The sequence below is a fragment of the Canis lupus genome, chromosome 7 (genome assembly GCF_011100685.1).
Source record: "Canis lupus familiaris isolate Mischka breed German Shepherd chromosome 7, alternate assembly UU_Cfam_GSD_1.0, whole genome shotgun sequence".
In the NCBI taxonomy this organism is placed as follows: Eukaryota; Metazoa; Chordata; class Mammalia; order Carnivora; family Canidae; genus Canis; species Canis lupus.
Genome location: NC_049228.1, coordinates 78,969,225 through 78,995,966, shown reverse-complemented (window position 1 = coordinate 78,995,966; position 26,742 = coordinate 78,969,225). Strand labels below are relative to the sequence as shown.

At 49.7% G+C, this 26,742-nt stretch overlaps 1 protein-coding gene across 1 annotated transcript in view; it reads right to left on the bottom strand.

Moving 5' to 3' along the window:
* The window catches only part of MYO5B (myosin VB), a 332,931-nt gene that overhangs the window by 100,740 nt on the left and 205,449 nt on the right, over window positions 1-26,742 (bottom strand). The window contains exons 8-12 of the mRNA XM_038543976.1: window positions 21,820-21,927; window positions 17,854-17,963; window positions 11,578-11,843; window positions 1,981-2,062; window positions 1,319-1,459 (exon numbers count right to left, since the gene is read on the bottom strand). Of these exons, the coding sequence (XP_038399904.1) occupies window positions 1,319-1,459; window positions 1,981-2,062; window positions 11,578-11,843; window positions 17,854-17,963; window positions 21,820-21,927 (707 nt within the window). The remainder of the gene's footprint in view (window positions 1-1,318; window positions 1,460-1,980; window positions 2,063-11,577; window positions 11,844-17,853; window positions 17,964-21,819; window positions 21,928-26,742) is intronic.

The window sequence follows — 26,742 nt, the reverse complement described above, 5'->3', positions numbered from 1 at the left end:
CACACGCTGTGGATTTCAGCACATTTCCCTTTACCTTCTTTCTACAGTTCGATTTCCACTTCTTTTCCTGATCAAAGACAATGGATGTAGGAGCACCCTCCTGGAGGAGAAAACCACCTCCTCTAACCACCAAGCCACACTCACCCCTTTACAGGCAGGATGTGAGAGGCCACAGAGACAGGCAACTGAGTCTTTTCCTTTCAATAGCAACAGTCCTGTGATTTCTACACCTTTCTTTTTTTTTTTTTTTTTTTTTAATTTTTTTTTAATTTTTATTTATTTATGATAGTCACACAGAGAGAAAGAGAGAGAGGCAGAGACACAGGCAGAGGGAGAAGCAGGCTCCACGCACTAGGAGCCCGATGTGGGATTCGATCCCGGGTCTCCAGAATCGCGCCCTGGGCCAAAGGCAGGCGCCAAACCGCTGCGCCACCCAGGGATCCCTCTACACCTTTCTGACAAGGGCTTCCACTGTTGGAGGAATACAACTGCCCTCTTATCTCATCAGCAACCACCAAACTGGGCAAAATTCTGAAGGTCATTAGATCCAATCCCTACTAGTTCCCAGAGTAGGAAACCAAAGGCCCAAGAAGTTAGGTGATCAATGAAACACAGATCTGATGGGGCCCCTGGGGGGCTCAGTGACTGAGTGTCTGCCTTTGGTTCAGGTTGTGATCCTGGAGTACCAGGATCGAGTCCCACATCGGGCTCCCTGCAAGGAGACTGCTTCTCCCTCTGCCTGTGTCTCTGCCTCTCTCTGCATCTCTCATGAAAAAATAAATAAAATCTTTTAAAAATAAATAGAAATAAATCCCAGATTCTCCTGCCCCACATTTCCAAGGCTGCCTGGCTCTCCCCACACTGGCAATCCAGGACAGTCCTGTCCTACAAAATAGAATCCATAAACACCTAGATGGGGGAATCTACGGACGTCATCTGCCCCCAAGCCGTGCAGCTCAATCCCACATAATGCATGTGGCATGACAAACACGCCCCTGGACTGTTGACCCACACCCTCTGGGGAGCCCGTCTAGATGTTGGGGTCTCTGTCTTAGCACCTAGGATATCCAGCTTGCCCCATCCACACAACCATGTTGTGCCAATCCACACCATCCAGTCTCTGCCTAGAGAGGTACACATTCACCAACAGTTACCTTCTAGCATGTGGAAAGGATGCCATAGTGTCTCTCAGCCAACAAAAGGTAGGCTAATTAATTGTAAATGAAATTCCAGATTTGAGACCTCACACGTTCCTTTGCAACATGGTTGCCCCTGCCCCCCCCGCCAACCCTGGGACATGACTGATACAATGCTTTACCTTACACTCTTCATCCAGCAGGTCCAAGATGCCTAGCTTTGCTTCTATGAGGTCAATACAGGGCTGGTTATCATAAAAGTCAATCAAGGTCCAAGGGATCTCCTCCTTCATATATTCCTCTTGCTCTAGTTTGAATACATGCTAGGATAAGAGGTGAAAGGTCAAAGTTAGTGAACTGCAGGCACATCCTGATGTTCATCACTCCTGAGGTTCAACCACATGAGCCTGGAGTCCTAGAGAAGGGTGTCCACCCATGAGAAAGGGTGGGTATGGGCACTAAGTCACAGGCAGAACTGCAGAAAAAGAGAGCTCAGTTAGGTGATCCCCATCCCCGTGTGGACACGTCTCTAGAATATTCTAGTAATCAACTGGCTTGCAATCGGGCAAATACCCCAGAAGCCCAGGATGAAAAGGTGTGGGAGTCATAGCCAAGGGGAGGTTCACTGACCCTCTCAGCCCAGCCACCCCACTCAGACATCCTCCCCAGCAGCAGGTAATGCCTTCCTAAAGCCAGGGCACCCTCTATAAACTCCGAGAAGGTTAGGGCTGAGCTAGAGCCTGCTGACCCCGGATGGAAGAGAGGTCCCTCAGCTGCTGCTTCCAGGGAGGGAGGAGTTCCCCCCCCCCCACCCCCCTCACACGTTCCGGGAGCCAGGTCCTACCGAGTTGAACTGCTGCTGCAGCTTCTCGTTCGCATAGTTGATACAGAACTGCTCAAAGCTGTTGACCTCAAATGTCTCAAACCTGCAGAAGGGAGAGAGGACAAGGGTATTCCTCTTACCAAATGAACCTCTGAGACTTTCAACAAGGTCACTCTCATCTCCTCTCCCCCCCAACCAGCTCCATCCTCAACCCCAGCACAGATGTCCCTCATGAGCCAGGGAGGGGTACACTCTGCGCAGAGAGGGTACCTTTTCCTAGTCATGCACAGGGCCCGCGCAGGCTGGCAATATGCCTCCCCACAACATAAATGAATCACAATCCAACCAATCTCCTATTATAGGCCATTTTAGCTCTTTCCCTGACGTTTAGCTGCTCCGAATGCTATAGCAAACAAACATACAGCTCTGAATTCACGATTCTCTGTAGGACGCTATCACCCTAGCAGAATCACTCTATCAGAATATAGCCTCTTAAAGGTAGAAGAAAATTAACTTCCAGAGAGGTGGAACCGTTTTCTGTTATCACCCCACACCCATCCCAGCCTCCACAGATCTGTTTGTCCTAATACTGGGTAAGGTGTTTTGTTTTTCTAAATCTTTTTCATGAAGTTCACGTTCACAATTTTTTTTTAATTCACACACAATTAAATGACAACCAGATGTGCAGCTCAGAAATCAGCAAGAGGGTAGAGAACAACTGATTTGGGGGAAAGTGTGCAAGACCACAGGCAGGAAGACAGTAAGGCAGTTATTACTGCAGTAAGAATCCCAGGAAGACCAAGCAAGGCAGGATGTAAGTTGGTGGTGACCGAGTCATGGAGAGGACCAAAACACACTAGGGGAGGGGAAGATGAGACGGCGTCAAGGAGTCACGGGAGCATGAAGGCAAGATTCACCCACACAGCTGGATGGACGTGGTAAAGTTCACCAGGTCAGATGATTTACAAGTGAGTGGGGCCACCTTGTACACTGGGCAATGTCATCATGTTGAGGCAGTGGAGGGGCAGAAACGCAGGAGGAAGGGGAGTCTTTTTTTCCCTCACGCCACTGGCTGAATGAGCACCTGACCCAGCGCTCAGCCCCAACAGCTTCATGAGCTCTCACTTGTGCCCACAGCAATTCTCTTCTATAAGTGCAAGAAGCTAAGGTTCGGGGAGACTACACAATCTGTTCCAAATCAGAGTCAGTATGTGGAAGAGCCAGTCTGTGAACCCAGACAGTAATTTCTGGGGCCACATTCTTAATTTAAGAAAAGTGTCATTAAGAAAAGGAGGAAAAGACTGGGAAAGAGCAGCAGACAAGGCTACTTCCCCATACAGCAGCAGGAATATCAACAAAGGACCTGGGGCTGGGGGGTTCATAGGCTTCAATCTCCCCCTAACCCTAAATTTTTATCCTGTCATTCTTCAGTACAGACAACTAAATTTTCTCAATCTTAGATAAAATTATGCTCATCTTCCCCAATAGGTCCTCCCTAATTACCAGTCCCAAGTAAAGATGTTAGAGCTGCAGGCTGATGGTGTTGGACAGGTAGCCCTCAATACAGAACAAATGCATCAGACAACCAAAAGGACTATGTCAGTGCCCAGAAGACATCAGGCCTCCCCTACCTCTCATGCCCACCTTCCCCCACCCCCCACCCCCATCAAGGTAGACGACCTGGGGATGTGGAGAGTCATTTTGAGATCAAAGGAGTCGACTGGAGACACCATACTAAAAAACAGCCTTTGGTCATGCCCACATAGGAGAAATAATTGTAAGTTAATAAAAAAAGATAAAAGATGCAAAGTCCAGGCAGGAGCTGCACTCTAGGCCATGCAGGAGGGGGGAATAGTGCCTGCCAGTTATCATCCTACATTGGGTCCCCAGTCCCGGTGATGGTCCTATACATGGAGTTATGTCCTTTAGATACTCATTTCCTCCCCCATCTCCACCTTACCCCAAAATACGATGCTGACACCAGCAAACCCCCAGAAGAAACTTAATAGCGAGTGGGTATACTTTCAAGGCTGGGCTGAGCTTCCCAGATAGAGGATTTAAGTATCTCTCTCGCTTGTCATTTTTTAAAGGTTTATGTTGGTAGCACTCCACCAAGAACATTCTCATTAATTTGAGATGGCCTAAAATTAGCTCATAATATCCCTATTTCTAAGATATGATCTGGTGACAATTCCTCTGCCATCTAGTGTAATTACTACAATGCCCACTGAAGGGCCAGGGATGAAGGAGGGGTTTGGGTGGCCTGGAAAACATAGAGAAGATAACAGACCTCAAAAGGCACAGCCAGGGAGATAGAATTCTATTATAGAGAAGTGGCCCTATCTCTAGTAATTCTCCCCATCAACAGAGATGATATTTTAAAACAAACACAATGGATCAATTTATAGTTCACAATTTTAAACTGTCACAAAGAAATTTATGTACTGCAGGGAATTGGGTTTTTCTTGTCAAATCAACGCTGAGAATGTTTAGACCAAAATCCTTGGGTGGGAGGAAGGTCAAAACACAGAGTAAAACTTGATGCTGAGACCCAAGACCTGTATTCGTGGTATATTCACTTTCCTCCTATCCCCCCAAACGTAGAAAAGCACAGAATTTCCTTCTTTATCCTTCCACTCCAATCTCAGGGTATGTTAAGGAGCACAAGTGTCTCTAAAAAATAAGGTAGTGTCTGTTAGAAAGTGAAACTGCAATGAAAAGAGGTCAACCAGGCCTCTGAGTTAATTATTAATCTCCACAAACCTCTCACCAGTCTCACCAGAGCAGAGGCCAAGCAAGGCTTTGAAGGCGGGGAAACAGATCTTCCCCTGGAGCATGGCTCAGAGGAACCCAACTTCTTAGCTCAGTCTCGCCTCTTTTACCAAGACTACACTCTACCTTTCCACCAAAGGTCAAATGACAAGATATGGGTGGCAGGTTGGATAGAGAGGGTAGGCTCCCAGCGAATGATGGTTAAAGTCAGACAAGTCTCGTCAAAGTCCCTTTTCCTCCTGAAGTCCACGAAACCTCACGAGGGCATCTTGTGTGGTCTGTTCACGAGGCAAACCCTTCCAATCTCCTTACTAAATAATCCTGGGATGCTGGAGGCACCCTAGAATGGCAGGACTTGAACCCTGCTCCTGTGCTTCTCTGGGCCTGGATGCCCTCATGCAGGACCTGGCCTTCAGAGAGAGCACAGTCCTCTTCCAGAGGGCCTAAGTCCATTTCCTTAATGGTGTGCTCCAGTTCCTGGCTCCTCTTTGTCCTGGGAACCCTGGCATGAGACAGAAAAATACCCACCATCCAGAAATCCTCCCCCAGCCCATCAGGCATCTGTTTCAAGAACTGCAAGGGCTGCCAAAGAGCTATCAGGAGGATCACGGAAACCCGGTACACAAAACCTCCCACAGAACAGAGATTTGATGTGTTATAGGACTTTAACAGCAGGTGAGCTCACAGGTGTGATGGACAGAAAGAACTGGGACTTTATCTGAACTTTAAGAGTATATGTGGGTATCTGGCTCCCACCACTCTCCCAGGAGCTATGTCAGAAAAATTCTGGAAAGTTGAGATGGACTTCAGGGCAATCTGAGTTCCACGGCTTTCCCAGGAGTGAGTTCCCTGGCTCTCCCAGAATCGCTCAGAAATCCCAGGGCGAACCCAATAGGTTCAGAGATCTGCTGGATCTGAGAATACAGAGGCCAGCCATGCATGTTTGCCCTGAAGAAGACATGAGCAGGGATCATCCGGGCTACCCAAGTTCACAGGCACACTGTTCACAGGCTGGAAGGTAAATGTCACTGACTTCCCTCCTCTCCGTTCACCACAAAAACCTTTTCATACTGGTCAAAGAGGAGAGCTGGGTAGTCTTCTCTGAATAACTAAATTGGAGCTGTAAAAATAAATCTATTTTGGAGTGTGAGACCAAGAAAACCAAATAATTTCCACTAAAATGAAGGCAAATAGTGGGCCTGAGAAGTTTACTTAAAACGTATCATTAAAGGCAACCTATGTAATAGTAGGAAATAGCTGCAAATCCTGTTTCTGTTAAGGAGTTAATATTCTGTTCAGGAGTTAATATACAAAGAACTCTTAAAATTCAACAAAAAGCAAATAAGTCCAAAAAATGTGCCAAGGACTTCAACATTTCTCTAAAGAGGATGCATGGTCAAGAAGCATGTGAAAAATGATCAACCCTGATCATTAGAGGAACACAAATCCAAACCACAATGAGAGATTACCTCATTCCTATTAGGATAGCTACGACCAGAAAAAAACAAAATCCCCACAAGAGGTGTTGTCAAGGATGTGCACCCCCGTGCCCTGTTGCTAGGAATGCGAAACGGTGCAGTCACTATGGACACCAGTCTGCAGGTTCCTCAAAAACTTAAGAAGAATCCCACAATCCCATTTCGGGGGTGTATGTTGAAAAGGATTAAAAGAAGAAGTATTTGCACAGTCTTGTTGATTGTTGCATTGTTCATCGCAGCCCAGAGGTCAAAGAAACACAAACACCCGTGAGCAGAGGAGTGGGTAAGACGTTGGAGCATTACTCAGCATTCAAAATGGAAAGAAATTCAGTCACAGGATACAGCGTGGATGAGCCTTGAGGATGTGGTGCTAAGTGACACAAGCCGGTCACAGAAAGACAAATGTGATAGGATTTCACCATGTAGGTATCCAGGCACTTCCACGGTGGAGGATGGTGGCTGCCAGGGGCCGGTGGGAGGGGAGTGGGGGTGCTCTGCAGGTAGAGAGTCTCAGTTCTCCAACACGATGAGTTCTGGGTCCTGCCGCACAACACCACGGTCACCACGGTATACTTCCTACTGCTGGGGTGCTAAGTTCTGTGTTAGGAGCTTGTCTAGCTACAGTTTAAAAAAAGATTATGAAAAAGGAAACCTATCGTTAAAAAGCCCTGACTAGAGTTGGATGCAGTTTAAGGCCAGGAACCACTACAAGACACAGGAAATAACGTGAGGGCTGAGGACAGAGAATCCCAGCAAACCTCGCTCCCTGCCTCCTGGGGCCTGCCCGTGCCTCCCTCCCCTCTGCTTCTCCACATCAGGCGCCAACCTGCACCCCATCATGCGCCCTGTGTCCCATGAGCCAACTGGCCACAGCCAAAGCCCCTGCCACCGTGGCAGGTCCAAGGCTCAAGTCACAGACAAATGAACACCTTTTCCCCAAATTGAAGCCATCTATCTCTTGCCTCGAGGAGCCAGAGGAATGAAGGATGATGATTACCATTCATCAAGCCTGGCAGGCAAATGTTGGTTAATATAACATGAAAAGGAAACCCGGCCTCGAGGAGCCGGCCTCTGTCCTATTAACTTCCATCCCCTGCCCGGTGAGAAACGCCCGCAGGCAGCATCATAGATCCTTGGTCGAGGAGGAGAGCTGGTCCCAGGCTGGCCAAGTTACTCGACGGGTGTGGCTCGCTTTGCACTTTTCGGGGGTCTGAGGTTGGGGAGCACGTTGTAGGGGATCCATCCTCCTGCCAGGACACGGTGTCGGGACACAGGACAGCCTGGGGCACTGGCCTCTCAGCAGGGCTCACTGTAGTTGCAGTGGAAGCAGCCATGCCCCATGTCACGTGTTATTTAGGGGTTCGCAGCATTCTCGACCGCCGACTGCCCGTCAGAACATCATCCTAAGGGGAGACACGGACGCAGACTGCTGGTCCACGCGCTGTTTGCTTACGTACAAGGAAGTGAGTATCCGCCCTGGCTGCTGATTCTGCAGCAACATTTCAAACAATCACAGAAAATTCTGGGGTGGCTCACCCACCCTGCAGAACTCTTTTCAGTTGTTTCTAGAAGGAGCTGGCTTGACTGGTGAGACAAACTCCCTGAATAGGGGCTGGAGTTCATCTTGGGACAGTTAACCCACCAATTACTAATTATTGTCTGATTGTCAGGGACAGGCTGGCAATTCCACCCTCATTTGCTGGCTCAGAGCATTTGCAACCTGATTAAGAGCGAGGTGGGACCCCCCCCCCCCCCTGCCGGGTGGCTCAGTGGTTGAGCGTCTGCCTTCAGCTCAGGGCAAGATCCTGGAGACCCAGGATTAAGTCCCACATCCGGCTCCCTGCATGGAGCCTGCTTCTCCCGCTGCCTGTGTCTCTACCTCTCTCTCTCCGTGTCTCTCATGAATAAACTCAGAAAAAAAAATTTTTTTTTTTTAAAAGAGGGAGGTAATTCCTTATTCCTTTCTTCTTAATGAATGGGGTTTAATGTATTCAGAAGCACATCCCCACCATCCTTCCCATTCTTTCTCGCTTCCACATGCCACCCTTTTTGCTCACAGATGACAAGAAATACAACAATCAAAAACTTCAGGGTCATCCCAAGGGCATCATCTGATGTACCAAATATCCCCGTCCGAGGGCTGAGAAACAGGGAGACCATGGAGAGATGGTCTCCCTCCAGTGTTTGGTGGTCAGGGATTTTGGGTAGAAAAATAAAAAAAAATAAAAATAATAAAAAAAAATAGTGCTGGAGTTTTCTGACACCATGGAGGATGAACCACTCCCTCGAATCCCTTCCCAGAGTTACATAGCGTCAACGTAGGAATCAGTTGGGAACAGGGGTTGCGGGGGGGTTGGATAAGACAAGTGGAAGAATATCAAGTGTGACGTCTGTCCCAGATAAAGGAGCGACAGCCACAATAAGAAAAAGATCTGGTGGTTTTCTGGAAGGTGCCTCAAGTCCAAAAGAAAGGAGACAAAGATACCAGGATCACAAAAGGGGCAGGACAACAAATAGCTCAACGCAAGGTCAGCACAGACTTCCACCAAACATTGTCATTTTCTTCCAGATGAAGAAATGTCGTCACTGACCCAACAGATCAGAAACGGTACCTCTAGGTCCAAGTGACTTGCTTTCCGTGGTGAGGATTTTGGTCTTAACCTCCTAAGAGCTCATTACTTACCCACTGGCCAGAAAACAGAGCCTAGGCCAGTGCAAATGTATACAGCAATTTCTCGACTCCAACTGTTGAGGAGCATGCTCACGCACAATCAGGGCAAGTCTCTAAGTGCTTTCTTGGCAGCAGATGGCCCAAGCCCACCTGTTAACCCAGAACCTACCCCATATCTCACTGTCCATCCTGACTTCTGCCTATAAGGCCTGAATGAGTCACTGCATTGAGCACATGGAGAATGTGCCATTCGACCTCTGCCAGAGAACTGTGCAGTGCTCTGCAAACAGGACCACTTTGTGGTAAAGTCTGAAAAGGGAAATTAGATCCTAAGAAAGAACAAGGATTTAAAAAAAGAGGAGACCACATTGTGTGTATGAAGGAAGCACAGATGGTGGGAGACTCCTCAAGTCTGCTCGTCCGTGGCCCCACAGTGGGACACTGCCCTCACTAGAGAGCTGTCGGCTGGCCTCAGAGGAAGCCAGGGCCGCTCCACGAGGAGAGGCCACACACAGGGCAGGGCTCTCAGGATCCCTACCTCACTACAGCCAAGTCTACCCAAACCACAGGCCAGCCCTCACTGAGATCCCTCTCTTCCCTCTGGGCAGCAACAGGACCTGAGAGGGAACAGACTCAACCAGGAAAAGCAAATGGCAAATATAAACACAAAATGCCAGCTTGCATGACATCTCCAGACCCCACAGCACGATCCCCCACCCATGAGCAGAGCCTTTCAGCGCGGATGCCCAGGAAGAGGCACCCCAAGAAGCCACGGTGCCCTGAGGGGGGAAGGGAGGTGTTGGTGATCAGCAGAGGTGAGGACCAATTAGCAGCTCGGAAGTCATGGAACCTTCCGTGCTACTCACAGCAGTGAGCCTACCTGTTAGGTTTCCCTGATCAGAAACTCAATTAGCTTCTTGCCCGGGTACATTAAGGGAATCGGGTCAAAGGCTGCAGCTTGAGTTTCTCTGGGTCTTACTGCAGAAGGGAACACTACAGGTCAGTTTTGAGGGGAACCCAAAACCCTGAAAATACTTGCAACAGAACAACAGAATTACGGCCCACCAGGAGCATGTCCCAGGGTACACATGCTGTTTTCCGCTCCCTGCAGAACCACCAGGGGGCTCAGCACAAAGGAGGCCATCAACTGGCCTGAGCACGGTTACCCCGGTACAGCCCTGAAGCTTCCCGGAGAAGATGCAGCCTCCCACTTCTGGCCCTTGGGTGATGCTCCACTGTGTGCTCACCTGCTAGGAGGTTCCTCCTTCACACTCGCTTTCTCCTACTGTCTCGACAATACTCCTGTTCCCAAAGGTGCCTCCTCCACCTCCCCTTTTTTACTCCTTCCCTTTGAAAGCTCCAGTTCGAACCCTACCTTCCACAGCAAGCTTTCCCTGACGGTGCCAACAAGCTTGCCCTCTCTGGCCTCGAGACTCATCTGACACTAAGTGCCCAAGTCCTCAAACAGACTCTGCTATAATTTCTTCTGTTGCCTTTTGTATTACAGAGCTCGCGTGTGTGACTTAATTCTTCAGCAGGAGGCCTTTGCAATGCCAGAAATCAAGTTTCCTTCTTCTGTGTCCTCCACACCATGCACCATGGGTTTGATCTGAAACCCAAGAGTGAGTGAGAGCAGAGACGTAACTAGGATGCCTTATCTTTGCACAGGGAGGTGGCGCCTTCTAGGAGATCCTCTCCACTAGAGTCTCAGCATAAGGTAGGTCCCAGCTCACCATCCCACTAGCAGTAGTTTCCACTAGAGCACCCTATTCTTATGACTCTGCACTTCCATGGCTCTGAGTTTCTATTTTAAGACAGAAGCCATGACTTCTATGATATAAAGGCCCAGGATGATTCAATCTATTATTAGCTTAAAGAGGGCAAGACATTGATCGTAAAGGATTGTAAGGGAGGTTGCAAACCAGGAGACCTATTTCAAAAAAACTCTAGAAGGATCTAGAAAGAACCTCAGAGAGACGGTGGCTCAACACTTCATTTTAGGCTACAGAAACAAAAGACCAGAAAGCGACTACGATCTGTGGAGAGTCATCCACCGAGCTGGTGACAGCAGTGAGTTAGAACCCCTGTCTCTTGACACCTAGTCAGGTCGACTTACTGTTGTGCCATGCTGCCTCTCTCCGTAAAATATGCTGTTATAAATAACAGTTCTTGCCATTAGGCTATTATTCTGAAAAGAAGAGAAGCCTCAAACATGGCCACACGTCTTACAGCACTGGACAAAATCATGGTATTACAATAACCATCTTGATGGGTAATATGGTGAGTGGAGTCAAATGGTAGATTTGAACAAAACAGCTGAGACACAAAGCCTGAAATTGAGTTCAGAGCAGCTCCGGGCCAATGCTAGGCAAGACCCTTCCTTCTCCAGGCTTGCTTCCCAGGTGGAAAGAAGGGTGCATAGAGGGCTCCTCAATGGAGGAGCTACTGGGGTTCTGATGGGAGCCATTCTCCTCTGGAACTTCCATATTGTATGACACCTTGTGTCCCTTACCTCAGGCCACTAGATTCCCGTAGAGACCCCAATCCCTGTGACAACCATATAACGGTCCCACAGTTCACACTCTGGTTGAGAGGAGGGGAGCTTGGGAAGCTCGCCAAGGCACCTGCCAGCTCTGAAATGCTAGCAGGGAGACACAACTATCAGGTGGCATGAAAGGAGGCTGAGCGCAGGCCTACCCGTATATGTCCAGGACACCGATGAAGGAGTGTTGCTTGAGAGGGGTGTACAGGGCCTTGTTGATGTGCTCTACAATCCAGCTGAACAGCTGGGCATAGATGTGCTTGGCCAGGGCGTTGCGTGCATTGACCACCTGCTGCAGGGACATAGTCTTGACATAGGTCTCTGAGGTGGTGACCAGCTTGCGATGGCAGAGCCAGTGCTCCATCTGACTGTGCTCCACCCCCAGCAGGCGGCAGAAGCTGTTCAAGTGTTCATCCTGGGGCTGGAAGAGACACGGGAGATGGTCTGAGGCAGGGAGCAGAGGGCAAGCCCACCACCGTACCCTCCCCTAGGGGCAGGAGCCCACCCAGCACCCCGGAATCGCAACATCCCCAGGGCAGCTCTGGAAGGTTCTCACACTCACGCACCACATGGAGGGGTAAACTTATCATACCACATTATCGGGGCTTTAAAAAACAAATGCTTCCCAACTTTTCCTATGCCGCCTCCACTGCCAGCTGGTGGCTAAGGCACAGGCTGGAGAGGTTTCCCTGAGTGAAGGGAGCAGGGTGAGAATGGACAACTTAGAGATGGATAAATCCATGAAGAGTAAGGGGCCAGAAGGCAGCAATAATCGTACAAATCACACATGCAGAATCAATCCGTGTACAGTTCCCACCTGCAGGGTCCCACATGCAGGGCTTAGCCCACAGCCCAGGAAGTCCTTCCACACGAGCGTTACCCTTGACCAGCAATCAGTCTAACAGCTGTATGTTTGTTTGCTTTTTTTAAAATTTTTATTTATTTAAGATAGTCACACACAGAGAGAGAGAGAGGCAGAGACACAGGCAGAGGGAGAAGCAGGCTCAATGCACCGGGAGCCCGACGTGGGACTTGATCCCGGGTCTCCAGGATCGCGCCCTGGGCCAAAGGCAGGCGCTAAACTGCTGCGCCACCCAGGGATCCCCTGTATGTTTGGTTTTTTTAAAAAAAGATTTCAACAAGAGCAAGAGTGCAAGAGTGCCAGCAGCTGGGAGGGCAGAGAGAGAGAGAAGCAGGCTCTCCACACAGGGCTCGATCCCAAGACATGAATCCCAGGATCATGACCTGAGCCAAGGGCAGATGCCCAACCAACTGAGCCACCCAGGAGCCCCCAGCTGTAGGCTGTGAAATGAGCTCAGAACCGAGCCAAGCAAACATCCTTCCCATGCTGATGCCGCAGTGTTGGAAGCTTTGACTTTCTTGCTCCTCGGCCTCGGTGACATTAAGGAGCATATAGTTAGTGTCACATTCTTGAAGCCCCTGCTGCTTGGGGAAAGCAGCCAATCGATATGAAAAGCTAGGACCAACAGCAAGGATACAGAACAGACCTGGACTTGAGAAAAGCCACTTGGAACATTCTAGCTGGCACCACCACCCACCCTCCAGAGCTGGAGGGACAGCTAGGAATCCTTCCAGCGAAGCCCCTTCTCTGGGAGGTAAGCAGCACTGTCCCAGGGAGGTCCCTGGGCACCTTCTGCTCAGTGGATCTGAGCTCCACCCTCAGCTCCTGCCATCTGCTTCTTGGGTCCCTGGTAAGCACATCACCCACAAGTCTTGTCTCCATTTAACCCACACGTGTAAGCCAGATACTCCTTGTTAGTTGTTCAGGGCACCCCACCAAAACTCCGTCCTTCACTCCCTCACCTACCCCCCCCTCGAAAGCAGGGAACCCCACCACCAGCCTGTCACACTGCTTATTAACTCTCAGGCAACAGGGGACTATTTAGAACATGATGTGCCTTAAATGCTTGGCCCTAAATTGCTTGTGGGACTCATTTTCTGATGAGGCCGTCTTGTAGGGTTTAAATGAGAGCATAAACGTTCTAGGAAAATTAACGCACATAACTACCATTTCCCCTTTAACGCCACTCCCCAGGCTTTTTTATAGATATTTAAAATCCATCTACCCGAAACAAATATAATTACAACATAACAGAATGTCAGAGTAGGAAAGAACCTCCCAGCAAGGCCAGGGTTCTTCCACAGTGTGGTCTGTGGAGCCATAGTTAGGAAGCACGTTAATTGGCCTTACCTAACAAAAGGGGCACTTGACGACCCAGGTTAGACCTGACTGAGCTGGTTTGTTCACGGGCCCTGAAAGCACCAAGAGGCATATTGTATGCAGCATTTCCTGAACTTCACTGACCAAAGAACCCTTACCTTCTTAAGAAATTGCCTAGGGCTGTGGTTCCCAGGAAAATTTGTGGGAATCATCATTCTAACCCAACCCCACTTATTTTTCAGAGGAAGAAAATGAGAAAGAGCGAGGCAGCTCTGACAGAGGCCCAGAGCTCCTAATTTAGCTGGGGGAAGACATTCAACTTGGGCTCAGCAGGTGGGGCCACCATAGCCACTTCCTCAGACCCATGGCATTTCGGTCTCTGGGCAGCAGCCAGCACCTGCCTGCTCTTCCCCCAAAGAGAAGTCACGTGTAGTACCGTTAGACATCTGGGGACTGCTCAGCAGGCAACAGCTGCAGAGATGACAAGAGTCCAACCTCTTAGTCTGACCCACTTCTAAGAAATTCTTAGTTGCAGCTGGATTCCTGACACGTAGGGGGCCTGCTGGCCACAAACATGACCGCTCAAGGCCTGCTCCCAGTACCCTCTGCTCCCTGGCACCTCCCAGGTGAACATGGTGGAGACAGGACCCCAAGTCCTGGAATTGGTGATCACCTCAGGACAGGATCCCACCTGCTGCGAGGGCTGCGGCTTGCCCCCACCCCCCTTTCCTCCTCCCGACTGTTGATTGAAGAAGGTGCTGAGACTGATTTAACACCATACAATTACATTTAAGCTTAATTAAATGATGCTAAATCCATTAAGAATAGCCAGAATGGTAGGTAGATTAGGTTTTGTGGGCCTGTACTGCCAAATTCTAGAAACAAATTGGCCTCTGGTGTCCAAGTAATTGCACACTGTTGCCTCTCCAAGGTAACTGGCAGAGTCATGGAACACATTTTCATGCTTTAATTAAAAATCCAGACTACCGAGCAGAAGGCATACCGTGCATGGACAGACAGCCTTTCCAGCAGGAGGCCCACTGTCTGCACTGGAGGAATAAACCAAAATCCACTGGAGAAAGACTTTCACTAGTAACCATTTAGTGAGCACTTCTTGCGCACACACCGTGTACCCAGCCCATGCACGGCACTGCCGGGGGCATCAGCCCGGGGATGACACCCTGCTCCAGGCTGGCAGTGACACAGGAAAACCACAGGGCTGGCGTCCGAGGTGGCTCTGCCATGAACAGTCATCACAGTCTCTGTGGGCCTTAGTTTCTCTAACCCTGTGCAGTAACAGGGCTGCCCAGAAGGTCCACTCTGGCTCCAACCAGGGTACCAGGCCAGGGCTCAATCACATGAGCCCGGGGCTCAGGTAGGTCATAGCACCCCCACCCCACAGGTTAGGGAGCAGACTTGGAAAGGTTAACTATCAGTAAGCAGCAGAACCAGGATCTAACCCCGGCCGTCCTGACTCAGCTCTTACACACAAGGAGTTCTCTGCACAGTCTCTAAATAGAAAGCAAGGCGAGATCAGCCTAGACCAAGTTCCTGTGGTCAAAAGCCCAACTTCCTGGGGCACTTGGAGGGCTCAGCCAGGTGAAGTGTCTGCCTTTGGCTCAGGTCATGACCTCGGGGTCCTAGATGTCGAGCCCCGCATCAGGCTCCCTGCTCAGCAGTGAGTCTGCTTTTCCTTCTCCCTCTGCCCTTCCTCCCTGCTTGGGTGCTCTCTTTCAAATAAAATTTTAAACAGGGCAGCCCTGGTGGCCCAGCGGTTTAGTGCTGCCTTCAACCCAAGGCGTGATCCTGGAGTCCCGGGATCGAGTCCCACATCGGGCTCCCTGCATGGAGCCTGCTTCTCCCTCTGCCTGGGTCTCTGCCTTGCTCTGTGTGTCTCTCATGAATAAATAAAATCTTAAAAAAAATAAACTTGGGATCCCTGGGTGGCTCAGCGGTTTAGTACCACCTTTGGCCCAAGGTGTGATCCTGGAGTCCTGGGATCGAGTCTCATGTTGGACTCCCTGCATGGAGCATGCTTCTCTCTCTGCCTGTGTCTTTACCTCTCTCTCTCTCGCTCTCTCTCTCTCTCTGTTTCTCTCATGAATAAATAAAATCTTTAAAATAAATAAAAATCTTAAAAAAAAAACATAAAAAACAATCTGACTTCCTGTTATCTCAGAGAGAGAGTCCCCGCTGCCCAATTGGTGTCCAAAACCATATGGCTTTCTCCCTCTTCTCCCCAAACCACCACCTGTGATCTCTGTCCTCTCTTCCCCAAGTACGTGCCTTGGTATTCCCACCTTTGTGTAGTCCTTACAGAAACACTCGGTGGTGCCAACGTGTGTCAGGGTTGGAAGAGAGCACACCAGCCCCAGCCCCAGAGTTGAGTGGGGGAAGCCAGCACTGATCAAGCATCGACTCATCAGGCACCCACCTAACATGCTGGGCACCATCTAGCAGCTGCCTTCAGAGACTGTGGAGTCTCACCAGGGGAGAGACATGCAGCCAACCACCCCACAGGAAACATAAAATTACAACCATGCTAAGCACCTCAGAGAACAGGTACAGATGTGGTAAGAATCCATGATGGGGGAGGTGGGACTGGGGGAGGGGCGGGGTGTGGGGTGGGTTGGAAACCAAAGAATATGGGCCACCTTTCCTGTACCTCAAAGACCCAAACCAGGAGTTTCTCAAAGAAAATATTCCTAATGTCACTTGTCCCTACACCAGGACACCTATGGCTGCCCTAAGGAACCAAGGGGCATTTACTGGGGTATGGCTGGGGGTTAGGTACAGACCCTTTATGCCTTCCTCACAAGGAGAAAGATATGAGGGCAACTTGTCACTGGCCCAAAGGCCTCAGGGTCAGGGAGTATGCGGCCTCCACTGGAGGGGCACCGAGTCCTCACACTGCCAGGGTCCAGGGCCTGCTTGCACAGCATAGGCTCTCTCACAGCACCGTTGCTGCCAACCTCATTGCCCGCCCACCCAATACACCCCGGCATCATCCATGGCCACCTGACACTGCTTGACTCCAACATTCCCCCCTTTTGCACTGGGCCCAAGCACATGAGCCCCAAAGCTCTCCTGAGGTGGCAGGTTCCACGCCAAAGGTGGCGGCAACCTTGACAGGCCCAGACCCCCCACCACCCCCAAGACCATTTCTCTTTCAGGGAAAATGTATGGGTCAAGGGGGGTGGCCAGATGCCCACTACCATTCAGGTCTTCCTCTCTCTAATGGCAGGACCAGTTTCACCTTCTGATGAGCCTGAACTCCAGGCAAACAGCAGGAGATTAACAAACATTTGTCAATTGAAAAGGCATCAGTTGTGAGTGGGGTGGACACATAGGCCCACATTTGTAGTCTATAGGATTGTCTTCTATCTTTTCCCAGAATCTTGGTTTGTTTTTTTTTTTTTTTTTTTTTTTTTTTTTAAAGAATCTTGGTTTCTAAATTCTAAGTCATCGGGAGTAAGAATTGAACATCGTACCTCCCCAGGACTTAGCCACTCAGGGGCACAAGAAAGGTATTTAATCAACAACTGAAGATTTACCTTTTTAAGGTGAGCATACCAAGGTTGGACCTAGCCTGACACAAATATCCAGGAGCACACCCAGCTGCTATGTATAGGCCTACATGTCTCCAACACCTCCTGCATCCAACCACCTAGAGGTTTCCTATCTAGCACATGACTGGTGCTACACCGGGCACCAGGAAGATAACAGTCACTCTGAGCATTTATAGGGTAATTCACAATCTGCAATGCTGTCACACACAGATGTCTCCATATTCCGCATCGTACTGTCATAATCTTGCCAAGTGAGGTCATCTTTTGTCTACCGGATTATCCTGTAAGCCCCTTGAAGACAGTCACCAAATATGGCGTCCAACACGCCTTCATCTCCTTGCTGCATGGACCTCAGTTGGGGACTCAGAAAGTACTCATGGAGTGGTAACACTTTGTAGAATTCCATGGACATCAGAGTACTTGGAAAAGTAATCCACGAGAAAAAGAACTTATTTAACAGCCACTAAACTCCCTGCCCTCACCGATAGAAATTTGATGGCAGCTGATTTGAAAAGGATGTATTCTTTTAAAAAATTATCAGCAAGGGAACAGAAACCATTACTGTTAAGAATAAATAACCTAGGAGCGTCCTCTGAGCATGAGGACACATTTCAGTTGTATAAGACTCTAAGAGCAGAGTCAATTGTGTGTTTTATCTTGGGTGCTCGTGTGCGACTTACTGATACACTACAGGAATCACCATCACGCTCAGCCTGAATCTCCACATTTCCAAGGTGCAGGATAGAAGCAATTATCTTAAAAATGCTTATCTGATGGGACTCTCTCACTCCTGCAAAGAAAAAAAAAAAAAAAAAAGAATGAGTGACACTCAGCATCCACGGTAGGATAGAAAGGACATTTTACCCTTTTTTAAAGGACTTAAAAAAAAAAAAAAAAAAAAAGGTTTGATTTTCCTTTCTGGACCTAAAGTGATCCAGGCTCCTCACCAGTAATTACCACCACTCACAGTAACAGCTCAGAGGGTGAAGGGGCTCCCTGGACTAGAAGGTAAATATCCTCACTCTGATTGTCCTGATCAAGCCAGGTGGGTTATGCTACTATTTTAACTTCTCCAAGAGCAAAGGAGTGATAACAATCATGCGGACTCATTTTCAACTTCATTTCAACCAAATACTTTATGGATGTTTTCATGAGTTTAACAAGAATGGTCATTTCTATCTGAACCTAATATCCAGCAAACATCTGTGTCCCACGTCCAGAGTACCAATGGGGGAGGAAGAGGAGGACTTCTGGACAAGCCATCTCCCCGCCATTGCCAGGCAGGCCCGCACTCCATGCTCTTTGTCAGGTACAGACACACACAACCTAGAACCATCGTGGCAGCAAATGCCTGCTGCCGCATCGACTGGTTATCAAAGACACGGATGATTTCTTAAAGTTTACATGTAGCTTTAAGGCATTATCATTTCTTTCTGCATAACAGAAGATCAGACCTACAGAAAAAGGTTACAGAATAACAGAACACACGTCAACCTACCACTCAGCTTGAGAAATAATGCAGTTGTCTCCCGTATTTCTCTCTGGCTGCAATTATTTTAAAGGCAATGCTTTATACAGGCAAAAAAAAAAAAAAAAAAACAAAAAAAAAAGTCAGCGACACCCATAAAAAATGGGAGGTGAAGATGGAATATACTAGGACTGAAAACTACCGATCATGTGGACTACACAACCATGAACTGGACTAGCTCTAGACCTAATGATAGACGACTATTATTACTGTGTAAGCTCCATAGGGGCAGGAAGTTACTTTTAAAGTTTTCAATATAAAATTTTAAAATATACAAAAAAAATAGCCATGAGATAATGAACCCCTGTTCTTGCCCTGGCACTTAGGTACTCAGAAACATGAATAATGGTTACAAACTCCAAGTATTCACAAATGTCTGCAGAAATGCATGAGCCATTCAAATAACTGGTTTGGGTCAATTGAAAAAAATAAATAAATAAAAAACCAGCTGGAAGCCAAAAAATTTAGCATGACTGATAAGACTCAAAAAAGGAAGACAGGTTAAAGCAAGAGGTTGATACCCCAGATGAGATAGGGGACTTGATGCTTGCATACCCAGAGACCCACTGGGGAGTAAAGTACAAGGCTTTCAATCAGTGCTCAGAATGTCCTGCACCCAAATAGATCCTATTTAAAGTACTGGCCAGGAAGCTGGTTTGGGACCTTCACAGGAGGGACAGATCACTTTTCTCTCCCCTTCGCTTATTCTTGGGAACAAATGCTCTGTCAGTTTCCAAAGCCTACACCACAGTGTCATGGTAAGAATATAACTAGTAGATAGGAGATACTGAATAACTATTGAGTCCTAACGATAGTTAGGCTTTGTGCACTCTACGGACCAGAAAGTCCCTTCTTGATATACTATTATAACAGGCAGTACCTCACTCTAACAAGCAAAACACCAAAGAGCAAACAATAAAACTGAAGGTATAAAACAGGGGTTGGCAACCGATGACCATGGTGTGTTTTTATCAATAAAGTTTTATTAGAAAGGTCATGCCCATTCATTTTGTCTGTGGCCACCTTCACACTCTAGTGGCTGAGTGGCTGCTTCAAAAACTGCAGGGCGCAGGAAGCCCCAAATATTTAAAATCTTGTCCTTTAAGAAAGAGTTAAAGGGCAGCCCTTGTATTTCAGCGGGTTTAATGCCATCTTCAGTCCAGGGCATGATCCCGGGGACCCAGGATTGAGTCCCACATCGGGCTCCCTGCGTGGAGCCTGCTTCTCCCTCTGCCTGTGTCTCTGCATCTCTCTCTCTCTCTCTCTCTGTGTCTCTATGAATAAATGGATAAAATGTTAAAAAAAAAAAAAAGAGTTAAAGTAAAAACGTGGATGTGTTCATTCAAGAGTAAGAAAGAAAGACTTCTCACAACAGATTTTCAAATGCCACTTGCTTGGTGAATGAAAGTATCCAGCCTCCACGGAGCCTCAGAAGAACCACTTCTTCTTGGATCAGCAGCCTCCAGGCTACCCCCCGTCAAACCAGGCAGACTGATCCCCTGCTCAGAAAGTCCCCTCCATACCCACTCCCCAGCTGAAGGGTAAAATGACCGTTTCCCCTTTGCCTCCTGGTGGAATGTCCAGCTCGGTCAAAGAGGACCGTCGCGACTCCACAACCCAACAGCAGGAAGGGATCAAGCGTGTCTCTGGTTCTCATCCTCCGCAGTCCGTAGTTTGTGTCATCTTGGTGGCCCAGGAACACCCTTGGACCACACCCTCTCCATGAGCAGTTGCTTCTGGAACCTCCTGGTCCCATCACACCCTGGGACAACTACTGCCTGTGCAGACCAGCAACGGCACACACCCTCTGGCAGGAGTTTTCACCAGTGGGCTTCTTCACCTTGAGGTAACGCCTGCTCCCAGAAGTGGCTGGAATCTCAGTGAGTCAACAATTACTTTATCAGCAGCTCTTCCTTGTGCCTTTGCACCTGCTACTTCTTGGCCCTCAAGTTCTTACACCCCTTTTAATCATCATCAACCACTGCTCTAGTTAAGTTACATCTTTTGTTGGAACAACCAGTGAGGTTTGTCATTATTTCATGAGCACAAAAGATAAAGTCAGTCTACCTACCGATTAACCAGAGGAGTGAAAAGCACTCAGACTTCAGCACGTGAAAGTTTGGGTCCTACCCACAGAGAGATCAGGGCATGTCCTGCTGGGCCAGGTGTTACTTGGACATTAGCTAAGAATGCCCAGATTCCCACCAAAGAACCTGAGAAATGTGGCTCTGGAGTAGTCAGGTGACTCAGAAGCCAACCATCTACCTCTGTCAGAGAAGAGGCTGTGGGGAAACACAGGGGCCACCCTGAGCCACTTTGTGAGTCTCACGCTGACCCCCCCCAAGCTTTGTTTTTCTGGCTGCAGATCCCAGAGACTCACTCATTCAACTTCTCAGTTATGGCAGGCTTGCCTTTCCCTTCACCACTTATGGCTCCTCTTCCTCAAAAATGGCAAGAGAGGGCGACTGGGTGTCTCAGGCCGTTAAGCGTCTGCCTTCAGCTCAGGTCATGACCCCAGGTCCTGGGATCGAGTCCTGAATTGGGCTCCCTGCTCAGTGGGGAGCTTGCTCCTCTTCCCCCTTACTCTGCCTTCCCCCCTGCTCGTGTGCACCTGCTGTCTCAAAATCTTTTTTAAAAAATAGCAGAAGAAAGGTCTTTTCTCTCCCCCTATTATCCTTTAGGTCCAGAAGGGCAGAGAGATGTCCGAGAACTCCACATTATGCTCTATACAGAAAGAGCCATAAGGGAGAGGCCACCGTAGACGTGAGCGCACTACCAGACCTTTACGGCCGGCTTCCATTTGGATCCCAGGACTGTGGTACGTGGGTGGGTTTGGTTCTAAAGACACGATCTTTCTGTTGGAACACGTGACCTCTAGACCCAGACCACAGCATGAGGAGATAGGGCTCTTTCTCATTTTACTTCAAGGGCCTGAGGAAGTAGAAAGCGTCACTTTGCAGCACCTGAGAGCTGCGATGGAGTGACAACTGGATGACATTCACCAAGGGCAACTGGGATTCCATGAGCTTCCACAGGCTGGCAAAGTGGGACATCGTCATGCTCCTCTACTCTCCGTAAAGTCAACGTCCAGGCCTTTCCCCAGCAGGAAGCTGCTTACCCAGCAACGTGAAGGCTTGTCGTGTCTTCTCAAAGTCCTCAGCATCGTCTATGCCCTCGATGCGTATGTCTCCTCCCTGTGAGGTGTAGAAGAAGTCCTCGGCACATGCTGCAGGAGACACGGAGGAAAGGCATCAGGCATGGGACAGAGGTCCCGTCCTGCTTTATACCCCATGTGTCCCCGCAGACCACATCCCATGAGGATCTCGACTCCCAGGCCAAGATCTTATTCCCAACTGGATGTGCAACCCTTACAAACCATCATGTTCATCGACCATGGCAGATGGAAAGCAAACTGGCTCAGGAAACCCTGAACCCTACACTGAGCAGAGAGAAGGCGCTGTTGTGTTGGTATAAAACCAGTATGTGAAGAACACGTGAAGGGGGAAACATCACAGGCAGCTCCATTTACAGGACTCACCAAAGACCTGCTTTTTAAGAAGGATCTGAGGAGCACCTGGCTGGTGTGGTGGGTTAAGCACCTGATGCTAGGTTTTGGCTCAGGTTGTGATCTTGGGGTCGTGAGATTGAGCTCTGTGTCGGGCTCTGTGCTCAGGGTGGAGAGCTTGACTCGCATGCTCTCTCTCTGCCCCACTGTTCCCTGTGCTTGGTCTATCCCTAAATCTTTTTTTTTTTTTTTTTTTTTTTTAAGGATCTGATATACAGTGAGGGACATGCCCAGCCTAGAACTGCAGACTTCCACACCTGTTGTCGACAACCTGAGTCTGACCACCTCACCTGACAGAGCAGAGGCATGGACACGCCCAAGGGGATGGGGTTTTTTTGCTCATTTGTTTTACCAAGTTGGGGTACCCCCCCCCAGTTCTTCGGCACGTGAACAGACCCAAGTTGAGACCCTCACATGTTGGCTCTCACCTCCAGCTTGATTCCTCTCAGGCTCCGCTAACGGCCTGAGGGGCAGCAGGCAGCGAGGGGCCCAGGCTCTGCCCGCGAGTCTAGGGCCAACCTCAGCAGAGGGCCAAACAACACAACGAGCCCAGGGTGGCATCACAGGACAGCTGTGGATGCCGGCATTTAGGGCAACGATACACCCAACCAGAACTACCCCCAAAAAATCACATTTTCCATGAGGCACGGGACCTCTGTGTAACACAACCTGGCCCAGTGTTTGGAATCTCTAACTGGACCACGTCTGATTTCGACCAGATACCAAAGCCGGACGCTGGCGGCTGCTGTGCTATTTCTGTCAAGACAGTAGCAACAGCTCCCCAGAGTGCGTTGGCTGGGATACTCATCACCCAGGACACTTTGTCATGCTTTCATGGCAACATCCAGTCCTCCCTGAACATGTGATCTGCCAACCTCACCCCTTAGGACCTCGCTCCATCCTGCCCGCCACTGCCCGCCATCTGACTTCAGGAGGCATCACGGTCCGGGGACCACTGCCCAATGCTAACCTGGTCTCCCTGCTTCTGCAACAGTCCCTCCAGATCCACCTTCAAACTGCTGGGGATTCTGGTCACACTGCACTCCCCCCCCCCATCTAAAGCCTTTTACAGGCCCCGCCTGCCCCACTGCCCTCAAGACAAAGGTCAAGCACCCAGAAGAATCTTCCAGACCTTTCGTGAAGCAGCCTCAACCTCCTCTTGCCTCTCCCAACTCAGGGCCAGCCTACCCTTCCACACCTCTTGCCCCAGATCCACTGGTTCCTGTCATTCCTCAGTACCCCACCACCACCACACCCACCCCACTCACCTCTCCTTTCCTGTCTCTTCCATTTCCCACCACACATCCTCTGCTCCTGGCCACATTCCAGTAAAGGCTCCCTGCTAGGCCCGGCTGGGAAGTGGCAGGACTCAGACCCAGACCCTGCCTCACACAAGCCAAGCGAGGACCATCAGGTAACACTCCCCACGGGAGTGGAGAGCAGAGTGCCTGTCGCAGCTTGGGAGGGAAGACTTCCTGGAGGAGGGAGTGAATGCTGCTGACCAGAGCACCTGAGTTGGGAGAACAAGGGCTTCCACCCCAGGCACCCTGACGGCCACAGGGAAGGCAAAAGGTCACAAAGGGGTCACAGCAGGTCTCTGTGCAAGACAGTAGATTCATTCCTTCATATCGAATCCCCCTGCAAGGTTGGGCACGGAATCCAAGTTTCAAAAGCTTAAGAAAAAGCGTCATTTTTTTCTTCTCATTCACCCTTTAAAGTACTTCCTTTCATGGTTTTTCCAAAGCCTATGTGAAGATAATTGAATATACTTATTCCCCTTTCTCATATAGGCAAACTGAAGATCACAGGCCTTGAGGGGGTTTTCCAGGCTCCTGCAGACTTTAGCCAGGCCCGCGAGCCCATTACCCCATTGTGTAAATGGTCGTTTAGGACCTGGTTTTGCCACCAACACAACCGAAGTCGTTATCAAAAGTTATCAGCTGACACACTGGAAAAACAGACAAAGGCACCAGACCCCTCTGTCAGAAGAAAGGAGGCATTTTCAGTGTCTGAGACCCTCCATTGTCAACATCCGTCCTGGCTGATGTTCTGAGCACCCACCTTCCCTGCTCCCGTTCCCAAACTCAGGCACTCTGGCTGGGGCTCAGCACAGCTCTCTCCTGATTCATCTGAATCCCACTGAGATCATTTTTCAGGTTTGCAATCATCTCTGTCACCATCACACCCAGACCCTCGTAGGAAACCTTCCAGCAGGAGACCGTTTCCGGCCAACGGTTCAGCAGCTCTGGGTGCTGCCCTCCCTTCCAGCCCATGGAGCCATTCAGGACTGTCCCATCCCGGAACAACAGTTCTTGCCTCCAGTTTGGGTCTCTCATTACTTAGTGTTTCCCAGGAGAAAGACACCACAAAATCCCCTAGAACTGGCTCAACAGACGGACACTGTACAGTGTACAGACTAGACAGTGTGCAGGCGCAGGGGAGGCCCGAGCCCAGCAATTAGAGCAGAGGACCTGCAGGGCTGGCTGGGGGCCAGCGCTTCACCTGGTAGGCAATGCTCAAACTGTCCAAAGCAAGAGAGGCTGTTGCTGTGACTGTCAGTGCAGCAACGGAAGTAAAAAAAATAACTTATTCCTTATCACCTGAAGGTTGTATTTAAGGAAATAAATGTCCTTTCCACCTGTTTTTACCTTTATTCACACTTTGGCCAATCATCCTGAGGTCACTGTAATGCAACAAACCACTGACAGGGTATTGAAAATATAGGCGGCCCGGATGCCCATGTGCTCCTCTGTTCTGAAATGCACAAAACCCTCACCGAGCCACAGGGTGTGGCCAAGACTTCCATGCGCTTGAGTACGTTTTAGGCAAAAAGGAGAAAGGAGGCCACCCAGTAGATCCGCTTGGAGCTGTTGGCTAGTCCTCCACTTACACTTCGTCTGCAGTCACCCCGGCAGGGCTAGTGGTGGAACTGCCAGGCTCCAGAGCTCACAGCCCACCAGGCCACACGTGGCCTCGCCCTGCGCACGAGCGCTCACCAGCACCTCTCAGCTCTGCTCTAAGATGTTCTTGGAGGGCACGCGCATGTAGGACAGTGCAAGACACTGATCACACTGGGTAGCTTTCAACTAACTGTTCCAGCTGGGGCCCAAGGAGTCTGGCATCTTGCTGAAACACAGGATAAGGAAAAGCCACTGAAAAAAAAATTCAATGCATTTATGTAATTGCAAAAAATAAAAAAATAAAAAAATAAAAGGATTCACCCCATGCCCATATTCTTAAAGTTACATTTGGGATAAATGGTCCAAATGCAAAGGATCTTTCTGGCACTTGTTCATTTTTCTATAAAAACGACTTTAGAAAAAGTTCATCGCTGCAGGCTGGCCCTGAAGCATCTAGCTGGGCGCACTGTCTCCTCTGGGAAGGAAGACAGCAAAGGCCTTTAGTGTGGCCTGTCTTCCTGGTCACTTGTGGCCATAAACCAACGTCCGAGCCCCAGGTACTAGCTCAGGGAGGCCTGCATCCAACAAGGCTCATATCTGTCATGTGCAAGGAGTCTGCAGGCTCACTGCCAGGAGATGCCCTCCAGGGCTTCCTCCCCTGGTTCTCAGATTCCTTTTCCTGGGAGCCTCGGGACCTGCCCCAGCGTGCCTCCCTCAGCGTTCCCTTACCACCTGGTGCTGTGAGTGACTGTAGCTAAGCTCATGGCTGTTACGTTCCACACTCCACCCCCAGGCCTAACATGGCCAGTGCGGGGTCAGTAGAGGAACGAGGGCTAAGCCACAGGACCTGGACACCGAATGCCACAGGAACTCATAAGCAAAGCCAAGAAGTAGGAGGGCAGCCTGAGCCTGTGGCTACCGGGTGTGTGTCAGCTCCCAGGGTCGCAGGCTGGGCCAGGCCCTGCAGACTGCCAGGACCAGTGTCATGGATGGCACCAGGAGTCAGTGTCCCACACAGATGCACAAGGACTAAGCAGCCTCCGTGTAGACACCCAGCTGTCCACACATCAGTGACTGCTGAGCCCCCCACGAGACAGACAAAAGGCCAGAGACGGTGCTTGGCAAACGCACGAGGCTACGCGGGCAGCCCGCATGCTTGTGACATGACACACATCCATCAGGGTCTGATGGCTCTGAGACTCAGGGCCTCCGAGAGCACGGAAGGGCAGGCTGGCCCGAGGAGAGCCCTCTGCACATCTCTGAAGCAGGCTGCTCACCCCTCTGGCTCAGCCCCAGCCTTGCGGCCCTGTCTCCACGCACACTCAGCCCTCAGTCCTGGCATCACAGACACACACAGGGGAATCCGGACCCACCCGAAGGCTATGTACCTCCCAAGCGGCACCACCCCAGGGCTCCACTGTGGCCTCCTGCTCCCCACCCCACCTCTTGCCTTCCCTCGGCCTCCATCCTTCATTTGGATTAAACCCACAGGCCCAATTCCATTATGAGCATCAGCTACGTCTCTAGACCCTCCAGAGAGGGACATACTGTTTGTCTACAGTGGAACCATTTTCCA